Source organism: Barbus barbus (genome assembly GCF_936440315.1).
Source record: "Barbus barbus genome assembly, chromosome: 42".
Classification (NCBI taxonomy): Eukaryota; Metazoa; Chordata; class Actinopteri; order Cypriniformes; family Cyprinidae; genus Barbus; species Barbus barbus.
The window spans coordinates 16028863-16044868 of NC_136720.1; the positions used below are offsets into that span (position 1 = coordinate 16028863).

A 16006-nucleotide genomic window follows, 5' to 3' on the forward strand; every position below is an offset into this window, starting at 1 on the left:
TATATATATATATATATATATATATATATATATATATATATATATATAATAATCAGACTGCGTTTATGATGTTCAAACAGTGCTGTTTAAGTAAACAGTTCCCTATGTTTTGAAACTCAGTACTATCAAAACATAAGCACTATCCATATAAACACGTTTTGAAGTATGCCTGCAAACTCTGTCATTCAGAAGACCTTACAGAAAACTATATACTTCAGCTGATGCAACGTAAAGGTTCTTAAGATGTAGTTGTTGTTACACAACCCATAAGTGTATAATATCAAAATATGAAAGAATAACAGGATGTATCGATAGCAAACATGCTAAGCGGTTATCCATTCTAGTCCTTTTCCTTAGAAAATCCGGGTGCAAAGATTTGACGCAGGCAAAGTCAAGTAGGCCGACACAGATATTGTAAAAAATATCGTGCTCACCTTATTACAGATATAAGTAAACCAGAGGGGTCTTTGCTTTTGGAGACAGCGCTCCTGTATCTGCCTGTGTCAGTTGCCATCTTTTCGCTACTACACCCAAACACCTCGTGACAAACTTCAGCCAATGGGAAGCCGCCTTCAGCAAAATCAGCTGACAGTACAAGGATCGTAGGGAAATGTAGGAAATGTAGTCTTTTTTTGCTGAACGCGTTTGTACGTCCATAAATGTTACTTCAAAATATATACCTTCATTTACCGAAATTTTTATCTTCAAGAAAGAAGTTGGTATATATTTGCATTCTTTAAATATCTTTTATTTTCTATTGTTTAATACTTATAAGATAATATAATATGCTTTAACTCATTATTTTGTTAAATTAAATGTAATCCTCTAAGAATATTCTGTTAACTGTCATTTTCCTTGTAGATGTTTTGTTCTTTCTTGCAATAAAATACAAAAACACTGTTATTTATTTTATTTAGCTGTTTATTACGACTTTTTTTAATAACAAACAGTTCCATATCTCCAGTTATCATTTTACACATCCATAATTTAGCTAATACATTTTTATTTATTTATTAATTTTATATAATTTTATATATTAGATGATACTAAAATTCATTTACATCTTTTAACTGAAAATGTTTCTTTTTTAACTGAAATACAGCATGTACTAAAATGAACTTAATGTACATTTAATCTTGAACAAATCAGTTTTGTGAACTGGTTCAATCAAAATATCCGACTCAAAGCAATGTGAAAGATTCTTTCACAAACCAGACATAAAGGGAGGGAGAAAGACAGAGCGAAAGGTGTAGGTTGTTAATTGCTTTCTGTTTCTAGGATATATTGCTCTGGACCTGCTCCCCTCTATCTCCTGATGATCTCTGCTGTAACAAACCACAGAGGAAAGGGCATTGATTGTGTGCGAAAGGGTCGATCTGGCAGTCTCCTCTTTGACTGATGTGTCCGTGGACAGCAGAGATAACATAGTGGCCAATTTTGTGCCCCTTCAAAAAAGGAAACAATCATGGAGACTCTGAGGTTATTTTTCTTTTAGCTCCTCTGAGCCTAGTCAGATCCAGAAGTCCTTATCAGCTTCCTCTAAGGCCAATAATTTCTGAGCAATCTACTGTCCTTTGCTGATGACACAAGACTGAGGTTATTTCTCATCACCTAGTGCAGGATAAAAGGTTGTCATGATGACACCTGAGGGCATGTAGACAAAGACAGCCACCCACTAAAGGACAGAAGACCCACATCTCTAAATGCCCACAGCTCCAATTTGACATGAGGACTTCAAGAACATCTTTTCTACAGTTATAATACTGTTAAGTGCTTCTAAGACAGAATGTAGCTGTTTTACACAAATAATTTCATTTTTAAAAAATTTTTTTTTTCAAAGCTGCTTAAAAAAGGGCCTCTAAATTACTTAGCCTAATTAAATTACTTGATCTAAATTACTCTATAAATTAACAAAGTTTAATTTAGGTTACAAGTTGCTTTTATACAAACCTGATTCCAAAAAAGTTGGGACACTGTAAAAATTACGAATAAAAAGGAATGCAATAATTTACAAATCTCATAAACTTATATTTTATTCATAATAGAATATAGATAACATATCAAATGTTGAAAGTGAGACATTTTGAAATGTCATGCCAAATATTGGCTCATTTTGGATTTCATGAGAGCTACACATTCCAAAAAAGTTGGGACAGGTAGCAATAAGAGGCCGGAAAAGTTAAATGTACATATAAGGAACAGCTGGAGGACCAATTTGCAACTTATTAGGTCAATTGGTAACATGATTGGGTATAAAAAGAGCCTCTCAGAGTGGCAGTGTCTCTCAGAAGTCAAGATGGCAAGAGGATCACCAATTCCCCCAATGCTGCGGCGAAAAATAGTGGAGCAATATCAGAAAGGACTTTCTCAGAGAAAAATTGCAAAGAGTTTGAAGTTATCATCATCTACAGTGCATAATATCATCCAAAGATTCAGAGAATCTGGAACAATCTCTGTACGTAAGGGTCAAGGCCGGAAAACCATACGGGATGCCCGTGATCTTCGGGCCCTTAGACGGCACTGCATCACATACAGGAATGCTACTGTAATGGAAATCACAACATGGGCTCAGGAATACTTCCAGAAAACATTGTCCGTGAACACAATCCACCGTGCCATTCGCCATTGCCAGCTAAAACTCTATAGGTCAAAAAAGAAGCCATATCTAAACATGATCCAGAAGCGCAGGCGTTTTCTCTGCGCCAAGGCTTATTTAAAATGGACTGTGGCAAAGTGGAAAACTGTTCTGTGGTCAGACGAATAAAAATTTGAAGTTCTTTTTGGAAAATTGGGACGCCATGTCATCCGGACTAAAGAGGACAAGGACAACCCAAGTTGTTATCAGCGCTCAGTTCAGAAGCCTGCATCTCTGATGGTATGGGGTTGCATGAGTGCGTGTGGCATGGGCAGCTTACACATCTGGAAAGGCACCATCAATGCTGAAAGGTATATCCAAGTTCTAGAACAACATATGCTCCCATCCAGACGTTGTCTCTTTCAGGGAAGACCTTGCATTTTCCAACATGACAATGCCAGACCACATACTGCATCAATTACAACATCATGGCTGCGTAGGAGGAGGATCCGGGTACTGAAATGGCCAGCCTGCAGTCCAGATCTTTCACCCATAGAAAACATTTGGCGCATCATAAAGAGGAAGATGCGACAAAGAAGACCTAAGACAGTTGAGCAACTAGAAGCCTGTATTAGACAAGAATGGGACAACATTCCTATTCCTAAACTTGAGCAACTTGTCTGCTCAGTCCCCAGACGTTTGCAGACTGTTATAAAAAGAAGAGGGGATGCCACACAGTGGTAAACATGGCCTTGTCCCAACTTTTTTGAAATGTGTTGATGCCATGAAATTTAAAATAAACGTATTTTTTCCTTAAAATGATACATTTTCTCAGTTTAAACATTTGATATGTCATCTATGTTGTATTCTGAATAAAATATTGAAATTTGAAACTTCCAAATCATTGCATTCTGTTTTTATTCACAATTTGTACAGTGTCCCAACTTTTTTGGAATCGGGTTTGTATGTTGCTTTATATATATATATATATATTTTTTTTTTTTTTTTTAATGACCAATAATGTGTGTGTATTTCAGTGCATTGATTAAACCCTCTGAAGTTTTTCACTATTTCACTATATGCATGTATAGCCTATATATGCTGATATGATAATGCTTGTTTTTAAGGAGGTTTAATAAACGTTAAAAAACCATAAGGAGTATTTTCTTTCTATTTTTCTTTACTAGAATTGAAAAATGAAACCTTATTACAAACCTTTCAACTTCGATTCAGGCTAATAAGAGCACAGACCTATTGAAAAATAGCAGCAACTTCGATAAAAATGATTCTGCTCTGAAATAGACATTACTTTCGTATGTTGTACTTTTAATATGAATAAATAAATGAATAAATGAACATTCTTTGAAATGTACTGTTTTTTATATATTTATGTTGTAAAGACACTAAGCACTCGCGCTCAACCAATGAGAATCGTCTTTCTTCGCCTGTGCCATGTGGGAGGGGCTAATGGCGGAAGCTCTGTCTGTGTGTTTCTGAACGGGAGCGTGCGGCCCTGGTGCTCGAGAGCTGTCAGCTCTTTGGAGTTCATAACTACTGATCAAATTTACATAAACTAGCTGGTTAAACACCAGCGAGCTTGTCTGACCAGGAATGGGAGCCAACAACAGCACGCGCCGCGTGTCTTTTGAGTCGGATGAGAATGAGAACATAACGATAGTGAAGGGCATAAGGGTGAGTGACACACATGTCTGTTCTCCTCCACCTGTCAAATGCACATCACGCATACTGACGCATGGTTTTAATTCACATCTGCTGTGATTTGAATGCATGCGCAGGATCGTGATGAAGGCCTCTAATAGTCTTAACTTACCTAACTAGATAAACATTCTGTCCCTGACTGGACACTACTTCAGCTGACCTGGAAAACCAAGTTTAGCTGCAATACAAGGTTATGCATTTCATAAGCATCCTACCTAAAAGGAATTACTTTAGCAAACACCTGTTACAGTTGAAGCATCACAATGCCAAGCTTGACAGCACTGTGTTCACGCCCCCCATAACTATCACATACAGCAGGTTAACAGTGGCACCCTTCACAAAGCTGTTTATGTTAGTTTATGCTTGTGCTATATTTACTTATGATTTTGAGTGTTTATTTTTCAACTTGCAACTTATTCACACTTTGGTTTTTCGAGATTTTTTGTTTTGTATAGGTGGTTTTCAGGGTTTACAAAACTAGTTCAAAACTAACAACAGGGGTCACCATTATCAGGCAAAAAGACCCTTTGGTGGACACCCCTTGTTATTGTATAAAATTGCATTTCAAGCATAACCTGTAATAACATGCCATGGCATGTATACACCACCAAATTAATTATGTATGTTTAATCATCAACTTTATATGTATACATTTTTTATTTGTATTTAACAGTAGAATCAGCCTTGGTAAGTGCAAGATAAAAAATAATATAGTTTAGAATTGTTTTATTAAATAATTCAGTGTGTGTGTGTGTGTATTAGTGCTGTCAAATGGTTAATCACATCCAAAATAAAAGTTTTTGTGTACGTAACATATGTGTGTGTACTGTGTATATTTATTATGTATATATAAATACACACACATGCATGTGTATATTTAAGAAAAAAATTCTATTTCTATATTAAATATATTTATACATTATATAAATAATACAAATATAAATATTATATATATGTAAATACATGTAAATATTTTCAAAGTATATCCTGTATGCATGTGCATTTATATATGCATAATAAATATACACAGCACACACACATATATTTCATAACAAAAACAAATATTTTGGATGCGATTAATTGATAGCACTAGTGTGTGTGTGTGTGACCCTGGACCACAAAACCAGTCTTAAGTGTCAATTTTTCAAAATTGAGATATATACATCATCTGAAAGCTGAATAAATAAGCTTTCCATTGATGTATGGTTTGTTAAGATCGGACAATATTTTGCCAAGATACAACTATGAAAATCTGGAATCTGAGGGTACAAAAAAATCAAAATATTGAGAAAACCGCCTTTAAAGCTGTCCAAATGAAGTTCTTAGCAATGCATATTACTAATCAAAAATGAAGTTTTGATATATTTATGGTAAGAAATGTACAAAATGTCTTCATGGAATATGATCTTTACTTAATATCCTAATTATGTTTGGCATAAAAGAATAATTTTGACCCATGCAATGTATTTTTGGCTATTGTTACAAATATACCCCAGCGACTTAAGACTGGTTTTGTGGTCCAGGGTCACATATATATATATATATGTGTGTGTGTATTAGGGGTGTGCGATATGACGATTTTTGATCGTGGACGATAAAAATGTCTCCACGATCTGCTTTTTAAGAAATATCGTAGTATCGCGCTACCGCGCACATTGTCAAATACAGTTCTGGCGCCGCCGTCTCTATATACTGTACAACACCACATACAGCAGTAGAGTTACTCTGACAGGACACTGCACTTATTCGCGATCGCAAAAGTACATTATTTGCATACAAGCCTTGCTGGTTAAATGTTTAATTCGCGCGCTGGTCTGACGTGCGCTTGTTCTTAGCGCATACACCTGAAGCACGCGCACTAAAAAGCCTGTCTAACAGCGCCTGATTACTCAACTAACTTATCTTTTGCGCTAATACTGTCAAAACACACAAGGTTTACATACAGACTGAGTTGGTTATCTCTAAAATGAAAGTAAATAGTTAAGAGAGAAACGGATGCGTGCCTGTACTGTATATTAGATGCGTGCAGCTCTTAAAGGGACAGGACACTAAACGTGCTGTCGACTGTCATTAAAGGGATAATTCACCCTAAAATTTAATTTCTGTCATTATTTACTCAGTGGAAAACCAAACAGTTGCTGGTCCACATTGACTTTGATAGTAGAAAAGAAAAATCCTATGGAAGTCACTGAGGACCAGCAACTGATTGGTTTTCCACCTTCTTCAAAATAGCATTTATGTTCAGCAGAAGAAAGAAACTCATTCCGGTTTAAAACAACTTTTGAGTAAATGATGATATAAAAATACAACATTATGACATAATTGACAGACAGATGACTGAATATTAATTTGTGGGGGAACTATTCATTTAACGTTAACAAAACAACAAAACACAAAGAGAAAAATCACTCACTATTCTTGACTGAAAAACTTTAATACAGTTGCTTTAGGAATCAGTCTATCTAGTGTTTTATTTTTATACTTGTTCATTCAATTTCATTGAATGCTCTGCTAAATACACCTATTGTACCTGGAAATAAAGCACTGTTTGTTTTATTTGTATATTATGTGTATTTGTAATGTGTATCTTTGTTCTTATTTTTTAATAAGAAAAATAAAATAATGACAAAGATTTTTTATCTTCGCCCACTTTGGCCTAAATATCTGCCATGCATCTTTGTCTTTCTAGTTTGGCTGTAATGCTCAGACAACTTGTAAAACCAAAATAGTAAAACTAACAAAGAATCGTGATAAAAATCGTGAATCGTGATATTTCTATAAAAAATCGTGATATGATATTTTTCCCATATCGCCCACCCCTAGTGTGTATATATATGTATATATATGTATATATATATGTATGTATATGTGTGTGTGTGTGTATATATATGTGTGTGTGTGTGTGTTATACAAATATTTTGTATAATATACAGATATACTCAGAAGTGACAGCAATGATTGTTCATGAAAACATGAATATAGATGAATAGGAATATAGTTTAGAATTATAGCGTTATGCTCACAAGACTATCATTTGTTTTCTCCATTTCTGTTCTTCAGCTCTCAGAGAAGGTCATCGACCGCATGAGGGAACCCTCTGGCCCACCACGGTCCCCCATGAGAACCCCTCCTGCTTCTCCTCCCGTGGTTGATCTTCTGCCAGCACTGGTGCCAATATCTCTTCCACCTGACCCTGTCACTTCCCTTCCACCTTCTTCCTTGCCAGAGCGAGTCAAACTCCCTGAGCAAGTGACCACTACTGCACCTCCTCCACCACTAGCAGAGCCGGTCATTATCCCCCCACCTCCTCCTGTAGCGACAGCACCAGCTGAATCAGTGGGTGCTGTATCAGTCCCTGCAGGTGAGTCCATTGCTCCACCTGCTGCCATAGCTGAGCTTATAACAGCATCTCCACCTGTGGAAATAATTGCCCCTCCTCCATCTTCTGAACCCATCACATCTCCTTCCCTTGCTGATTCTGTTGCCCCCCCTCCTGCTATTGAGCTTTTCACACCTCCTCCTCCCCCCATTCCTACTCATCCTATCACTAAAACCGCTTCTGAACCCATCTCTGCTCCACTTGTAGAAATAACCACCCCCTTCCCTCCAGCTGAACTTGTCGCTCCTGTTGCTTCCACTGCTGAAACTATCCCACAGCCTCCTCTGTCTGTAGAAAAACCTGTGGCTTCTTCACCACCTCCTCCTGCCGGTGAGTCGATTGTTCGTAACGTAACGCTGACACACATACATGCGTTCATGTGGTCTGCTTGTGGAAATGTGGAATTATTTCACACATATTGCACGGTGCACTTCAGTGCCTGTCATTCATGAGCATTAATGGTACTCTTTGGGTAAATTGCATCTTGTAAGCACTCTAAATGTGTTGGTACACCATTGTGAAGGGGTAATATTATACATCAAGTAATTCACGGTAATTCTACAGAATTCAAACTTCTCTTAAACACATCAGAGTACGTGGGTGGAGTGGAGCAACAGCAATTTTCCCTGTGTAAAGTGTTCTGGCTTAAAATATAGTACCATTATAATAATTATTGTTGTACAGAATCATAAAAATAATAATAATTAGGGATGGTCATTTATTGAAACTCAAATGTAAATATTCGAATATTTTGAGATACTGATTTTTGACTTTCATGAGCTGTAAGCTCTAATCATCAAAATTAAAACAAAAAACTTTTGAAATGTTTTACTTTACATGCAATGAATCTAAAATATATGAAAGTTTAACTTTTTGAAATAAGTTACAAGAAAAAAATGAACTTTTTCACGATATTCAAAATTTTTTGAGATGTACCTGTATGTACTTTTGAAGTGTCAAAGTGTTGGTGGAATGGACTTTCAATGGAGGAATATTTTATTTGTGTTTTATAGATGAACATACTGTAAATCTTTTGGATTTGGAATGACTGAGTAATTTATGATAGGATTTTTATTTTAGGTGAATTATCCCTAATATAAGTATATTTTTAATGCATATTTAATTTCTTTTCCACAAAAAACTAATCACATCAGTCAGAAATGCACACCTACTGACAGCTATTTGATTGAGATTTATTTGAAATACTACCGTATGGATTTTTAAAAATTAGATTAACAAATTGGGAATTTTTTTTATTTTCCTTCATAAAAGTTCAGTCCTCTTGATGTTAGTGAGTGGGCCCGGATCCTTCCATATTATGATTCATTGCTTGTGCCTGAGTGCTAATGAAACGATTAATTCTAACTTGTAATAGAGTTAATGAATCAATGCTGTAATTAGGAACTCCACTTAAGCCAGTTCAGCCTCCAAGGTACCTGGAACAGCATCTCCTCCCTGAAGTGTGCCGAGCCGATCACATTTGCAACCGCTTTGCTTCTCATTAAAAGTAAGACTATGTTCATAGATCTTTCAATCGGAAGTTTAGTTGCAGTTTTGAACGATTATGCCAGAGACACCTATTAGGATGCCGTAATTCTTTGACATTGTCCTAAATTACAGGATGAGTCAGTTGGCTGAACTATGGTCTTGTCCCAAATGGTGCTTTTGAGGTGCTCAAAGTAAATTTTTTAATTGACGTTTAGTTGAGATTTCTGTCACATCTGTACACACACACACACACACACAAAATGGTGGTGAAACAATTTTCACTCAGAAATTGATTGTAAATTTCCCAAATAACGACAAAGAAACATTAAGTAACACATTGAATTAAACGTGAATATTTGAAGTAGAAAGTAAAAATTAATATTTTGTTTTTTGTAAAATCAAGTGAAATAACTAAGTTATAATACTACAATTATTCAAATTGAAATACATATAAATTAAAGCTGAATAGAAATATAAAAATAACAAAAAACTAATAAAAATTGAATTAAAATTTAACTATAAAAACAGATTTATATGAAAAAGTTATATAAAAAATACAATGAAATACCACAAAACTATATAAATATACTACTAAAAAATACTGCATTCTATATTATAAAATTACAAACTGGACACTTTACAGTCTTGTTGACTTCACTAAAATGTGTAAATGAAGCCCACGACAGTAGAAGTCCCCATCAAGTTTGCAAGTGTAGATGAGGCCTGTTGCTGTTGTATTTTGGGCCCGTCAATATAGCAGAGTGATGCGTTTCCTGTTTTGGGGCTAGTGCAGCGAAATGTTATTTAAACACATTTTTCATTCAAAACATCAGAATGTGTCAGTTTGTCAAACTGCAAATCTTAGCACTAGCTATGCTTAAAATGGACTCAGAGTGCGGCCGGTCATTGTGTTTCCTCCATGTCTTGAATTTTCTGAGCTTTCTCACTTCCACCTCCACATAATTAAGTGCATCTAATATGTATCGAAACAGTGGCTCTAAAAAACTGTCAGCTCAAATACGTGTGAAAATGTCTGTGTGTGCCCTCTCGGCCCTTAATAGTGGTGTTACCTGCAGAGATGTGCAGAGTCTGTGGGCTGGAGCTGACACTATGAACTGGCTCTACTTACAGAGAGGGAAAAAGAGACGCCCGCCTGCATCGCACATAACGAGACAGTTCCCTGTTAATGAGACACAGATCTGCGTAATGAGCTCTACCATAGAGGCTCACACACACTTTTTTTTTTCTCTATCCATCTATCTATAACTCCCTACATCTCAGTCTGTCTCATGGTTTCTCTCTCCCACGTATACGTTTTTTTCCTAGCTCGCTCATGCTTCCGTGGTATAATGATGACAGAAACTCTTTTGTGATTTTATATAAATATACATCATTCTATTACATAAATACTCCCAGAATGCATATCTCATACTTTTTAGAAACAGTGAACCCAGTAGTTCTCATTCCACCCCCTTTGAAACTAGAAAAACTTACTTGCTAAAACTTTTTATCCTTGTTTATGTATTAATGTACAGGTATGTATGTATGTTTTGTTTAATTGTGTATGTGTATGTGTGTGTGTGTGTGTGTGTGTGTGTGTATTTATAATTCATCATTAATTGTAACATTAGCATTGTAAATATTTATTTATTTCATTATTTATTAAGCTATTTAATTATTAATTTAAAAACTGCCGTAAAGAACAATCATTGCCTTTTCTTTTTCACTTGCTTAATAATAATAATAATAGTTGTTGCTGTTATTATTATTATTATTATTATTGTTATTTATTATAAATGTTTTATTGAGGGGAGGGATGCAAAGACAACAGCATTTTTAGTTCTTTCAGGTTTTTGCAGTCTTTGAGAACAATTCAACAATGAACTTTGTCATATGTCTTTTTGTCATGTTATTTTCTGTATGTCTTTTTCTTTTTTGTGTTGCATGTAGCATTTGAATGATAGAAAATGGCTTTTAAAGGCTTATTTACTTTAAAAAAATGAATACATAAAACAATATTAATCTAATACTGCTATTTGAGAGCAAAACTTGGTTGCAAAATTTGAATGGATTTGATATCAGTTTTAGCATAGGTGACAAAACTCTGTTTGTGACAGGAGCTGAGTTTTTGATCATAACTCTTAATTTTAGACAGAATATGCAGTTTCTGCATTTTGTAGGGCAAAGTAGTTCTCCCAAATAAATTATTCACTCTTACATCTTTGACTGCTTTTCTGTGGTGAAATGAGTTGGTGAACAATTAACAAACAATGCTTGCTTAGTTAAACATGACCGTACTGAAACATTAAGCCTCAACTAAACTAAATGCAGTAACATTTTCCGATGACTCCTTAAATTTTGTCTCTTTGTCAGAGCTCTTCTGGCCTTAAGAGGCTCAGCTCATCTTCTGAGGTCAAAGGCTATGACCTTAATGAGGGACATTGATTGTGCGCCCACGAGTGGCAGTATTAATAGATGCTGTGGATGATCGAGTCTGTTGCTAAATTACGGCAGAGTCTCTGCGCGTGGTGATTAGATGGTGGTCAAGGTTGATCCTCCTACACATTCTCAGCGTACCATGAATATTCATACACAGGGCCCACACACCGTTTTCCATTACGCTCTAATTACCTGCACACAAATCCTTCTTTGTCTCAGCCATACATAAACACACTTTTCTTGCCGTTACATATTAAGTATCTCCTTGAAGATCGGCAGAGTTCAGAGAGTAAAAAAGAGGGATGCTCTCGCTGCATGTGATGCTCCATAATGAAATGATCTTTTAGACCCATTTGCATGATGTTTCATGAAAACTTCTATGAAATTTGTGAAGACAGAAGTTTAGGCTGAGGACAAGAAAGATCACCTTGTTTGAGATTCCCGGGAGTCTCTTTATGTGTGTGGAAAGATGTTGAGACTCGTTTAAGTTGGATCGTGAGGAACGTGTAATGGTTTAGATTAGCCCCGCCTCCCCCTCCTCATCTCAGGTCTGGAGATTAATGAAACGTCTTATGAGACACACAATTTGTCTCTGTCTGTTATCTCCCTCCCGACTGCCCAGAAGCTACTTTTTAAAATATCTGCAGACAATGAAGGAAGGAGTAAAAGAGAGAGAGATATCTAAAGATGATGAGTTTTTCATCTTTAAGCATTACTCTTCTCACTCAGGATTGACACGGGCACCCTGACGGTTAATGCCGTTCTGGAGTTCTCGGTGACCTCCTGCGAAAATCCCCTGAAGACTCTCAGATGGTTTTTTAACATACGAGCTGGTTATCCTTTGAATCCACTGAAATCCTTTTTAAATTTTAAAGCCCAGTTTAAATGAATGAATTATGGGAACCTAGAGCGTGAATGAATGTGTGAAGTCGTTAGCCTGATGGAAAAGGGGAAAAAAAGAATGAGTGTGTGAGGACTACTTTTTTTGGCTTATAGTTTGGCTTTACATAATATATGTATGTGTACTGTGTTTATTTATTATGTATATAAATACAAATGCATACAGTATATATTTTGAAAATATTTACATGTATATACATTTATATATTTATATTATTATAATTTATATTATATATATATAAATATATTTAATATATAACATAACATATTTTCCTTAAGTATATACATACATGTGTTTGTATTTATATATACATAATAAATATACACAGTACACACACACTTATATTATGTAAACAAAAACGTTTATTCTGGATGCGATTAATCATTTGACAGCACTAATATATATACACTATATTGCCAAAAGTATTGTCAGTATTGTACTAAAGTAGTCAAACCTGTTCATTAGAAGGGGGTGACCCAATACTTTTGGCAGTATAGTGTATATATTGCAAATAATAATAATATTTATTATTATTATTATTATAATTATTTATTATTATTATTATCATGAATTCTATGTTGAGCAGCTGCTCAGTCTACTGCACTACAACTCTGATAATGTTTATATTTATCACATATGTTTGCATTATATTTAAATGTAATTTGATTCCAACATATAGCAATATAATTTTCACAAATTATAAATACATTATAATATTGCATTCATTAATTTATTTAATAACCAAGTGAACTTATAGTAGGTAATTTGTGGAATTTTTACATGTAAAATTATTTTGCACAAAAAGTATGAAATTGTACAGTTATTGAATGAGGCCCACGTTATTTCAGCCTATACCTGGGGAAGTCGTGGCCTAATGGTTAGAGAATTGGACTCGTAATCGAAAGGTTGCGGGTTCGAGTCCCCGGCCGGCAGGGATTGTAGGTGGGGGGAGTGAATGTCCAGCGCTCTCTCCACCCTCAATACCACGACTGAGGTGCCCTTGAGCAAGGCACCAAACCCCCAACTGCTCCCCGGGCGCCGCAGCATGGCTGCCCACTGCTCCGGGTGTGTGTTCACGGTGTGTGTGTGTGTGTGCATTTGTTCACTACTCACTGCTGTGTGTGTGCACTTGGATGGGTTAAACGCAGAGCACCAATTTCGAGTATGGGTCACCATACTTGACAATACGTCACGACTTTACTTTTTTTTTTACCTATAGGTCTTGCTCTCTAGTTATCAGTATCAGCCATTGAGAACTAATATTGCTTGACCTCTACTCATCGACATTACAAATTCTCTGTCTTCATTACCATCCCTGCCATTTTCTGCATTCAAGTTTTAAACAGCGTGAGTGAATCTGATGTGTGTGCTCTGATGATGATCCTTTGTGTTGTGGAAGGACTGCAGTCAAAGAGTTCAAGTGGAAAGGAAGCTGTTATATATAAAAATAAGATCGCCTTTTAGTTGTGTTGCCGGTGAAGGATATCACACCATATCTTTAATTTGATGGTATCTGGTGGGTTTGAGGTTTAGACAGCACCTGTCTGCTTGTATCCATTATGCTAGCCTGCTGTTTGATAAATGCCTTGCCAGCATCCTCAATTAATTTTGGTTTCCTCTTCAGCATTGTCACGGCAACAGGACGATTTCTCATTAGTCTTGAAGAAGGTTGCTGTATGTGATATCTTTAAGTGTTTCTCTCCCAACAGGTTTCCTCTCTCGGCTTTACAGTCTCAAATTGTTTCTAAAATGAACATCGTTATGCAACCAAACCATATGGCAGCCATAGTGACTGCTCCTTCCGGTGGCTGCTTATAAAACATCACTTTAAACTACCGGCAGCTATTGCATCTTCCTTTCCTATGTTAAGTATAAATACATAGAAGAGACGTTAACAACGTTTTCAAAGTTTTAAAACCTCTATACGTGCCTCTATATTTAGAGATGAAAACTTGACTTTACAGGAAGTCGCAATATCAATTTATTTATATTGACTTTCATTTTATTGAACTAAGGATTTGAGTCATGGATTGAATTTAAATGGACTTGCCTTGAGTTGACAGACCTTTTTTAGTTTAGTACTGTTTTGTTTTGGGGGTTTTTGCTTGTTTCTTTTTTGTTTTAGATTCAATTTTATTTAGTTATATTTTGTTTTGTTTTTACTCTGGATTAGAGACTTTTGAACATCACTAGTGTCCAAGAAGATTTTTTTTTTCAATATGCTGCATAACACACCGTGATTACCATAGTTCTCATTTATTTACTGTGGGGAGAGAAATCTGTGCTGTTTACAGAAAGAAGTTTTGCCGAAAATTTTTTTTTTTTTTTTTTTTTTAAGCTAAATGATCCAGCCCTTAACAAGTTAGTGAATAATGAATAAATAATTTATTTCAGAAGTACATGATTTTAAAAATAAAATTATCTTTTGATTTAAGTAAGACCTCTTAAACTTCCTTTTAGACTTGCCATGAAAGACTCAACTTGGATTTGTGACAAGATTTGACTTGGACGTGTCTGTGAGGACCGATTGCTTTACTACTTTATTTAAATTTATTTGTTTATTTTCTATTTGTATTTTTTTAGATGAAATGTTGGTTGTTTTTACGAACTATAAGACTGTGTCTCCATCTGCAAAGCACTTGGACTTCCTGTCATGCAGTAGCTCCAGGGGCTCTGCAATGCTGCATTACTGCTGCTTTTTTCCACTGGCAGCTAAGAGTTTGTCCGTTTTATTTCTTCGCTGTGCTTTCACAGACAATTAGCCATCCAGATAAAGAACAGGACACACACTGACACATTTGACTGTGGCCGTGTTGATATCAACACTAAGTTGTGAAAAGTGTATTTTTGAAGTGTGTGTGTTTGAAAGTGATTTTTATAGTCATTGTCAGTGCATAGGCGTATAGGACCCCTCTCCTCTTTATTTCAGTTTCTCTCGCTTTGCCTCATAAGGCAGAGATGTCCTGAGGGCTCAAAATACCTACCTCACTGTACTTGCTTACAAACTTCTTTACAAACAAGTACAAACTTGCCTCAAAGATACTTCAGGTGTACAATACAACATTAAACGTTGTTACTCACAGTACATTGCCATTCTAGGACCTCCTATGAAATGCAACAACAAAATCAAACGCTCTGGAATAACCATATGGTGTATGAGCAGTAGCTCAACGTCTAATGTGCATGTTTTGTCTTTTGTTTAGTGGATGAGTCTGAACTGAGAAGAAAGATCTATGAAGAGCTGCAGAAAGGCCTGGAGGAAGAGAGGAGAAAGGGACAGGAGGAGCTCAACCAATGGTGACTATCCATGCATACATTTATACTGTTCTTACAGACATTAAACAGTCACCAAACAGCTCAGATCAGTTCTTCCTGTCTGCAATTGGTGTTCTTGGAAATCACACAAGTCTCTGTTTGGAGAATTATCCCACACACAATGATTAAAGGGACAGTTCACCCAAAAATGAAAATTCGTCTTCAGAACACAAATTAAGGTGTTTTTGAT

General features: G+C 35.8%; 2 protein-coding genes across 5 annotated transcripts in view; one reads left to right on the plus strand and one right to left on the minus strand.

The window, feature by feature from the left end:
* Positions 1 to 533, minus strand: part of LOC306861585 (exocyst complex component 4-like) — a 129254-nt gene extending 128721 nt beyond the window's left edge. Inside the window, exon 1 of one of the 2 annotated variants that reach the window (XM_079403950.1) lies at positions 435 to 531. In XM_079403950.1, coding sequence (XP_079260076.1) covers positions 435 to 514 — 80 coding nt within the window. In that variant the 5' untranslated portion in view covers positions 515 to 531. Of the gene's footprint in view, positions 1 to 434 lie in introns of both variants that reach the window. The other variant, XM_079403951.1, reaches the window with a different exon arrangement.
* Positions 534 to 4021: 3488 nt separating this feature from the next.
* LOC306861466 (MICOS complex subunit MIC19-like) overlaps positions 4022 to 16006 on the plus strand; it is a 69839-nt gene continuing 57854 nt past the window's right edge. For 2 of the 3 annotated variants that reach the window (XM_079403718.1, XM_079403719.1), the window contains exons 1-3: positions 4022 to 4267; positions 7355 to 7655; positions 15705 to 15798. In XM_079403718.1, the coding sequence (XP_079259844.1) occupies positions 4187 to 4267; positions 7355 to 7655; positions 15705 to 15798 (476 nt within the window). In that variant the 5' untranslated portion in view covers positions 4022 to 4186. Of the gene's footprint in view, positions 4268 to 7354; positions 8004 to 15704; positions 15799 to 16006 lie in introns of all 3 variants that reach the window. The other variant, XM_079403717.1, reaches the window with a different exon arrangement.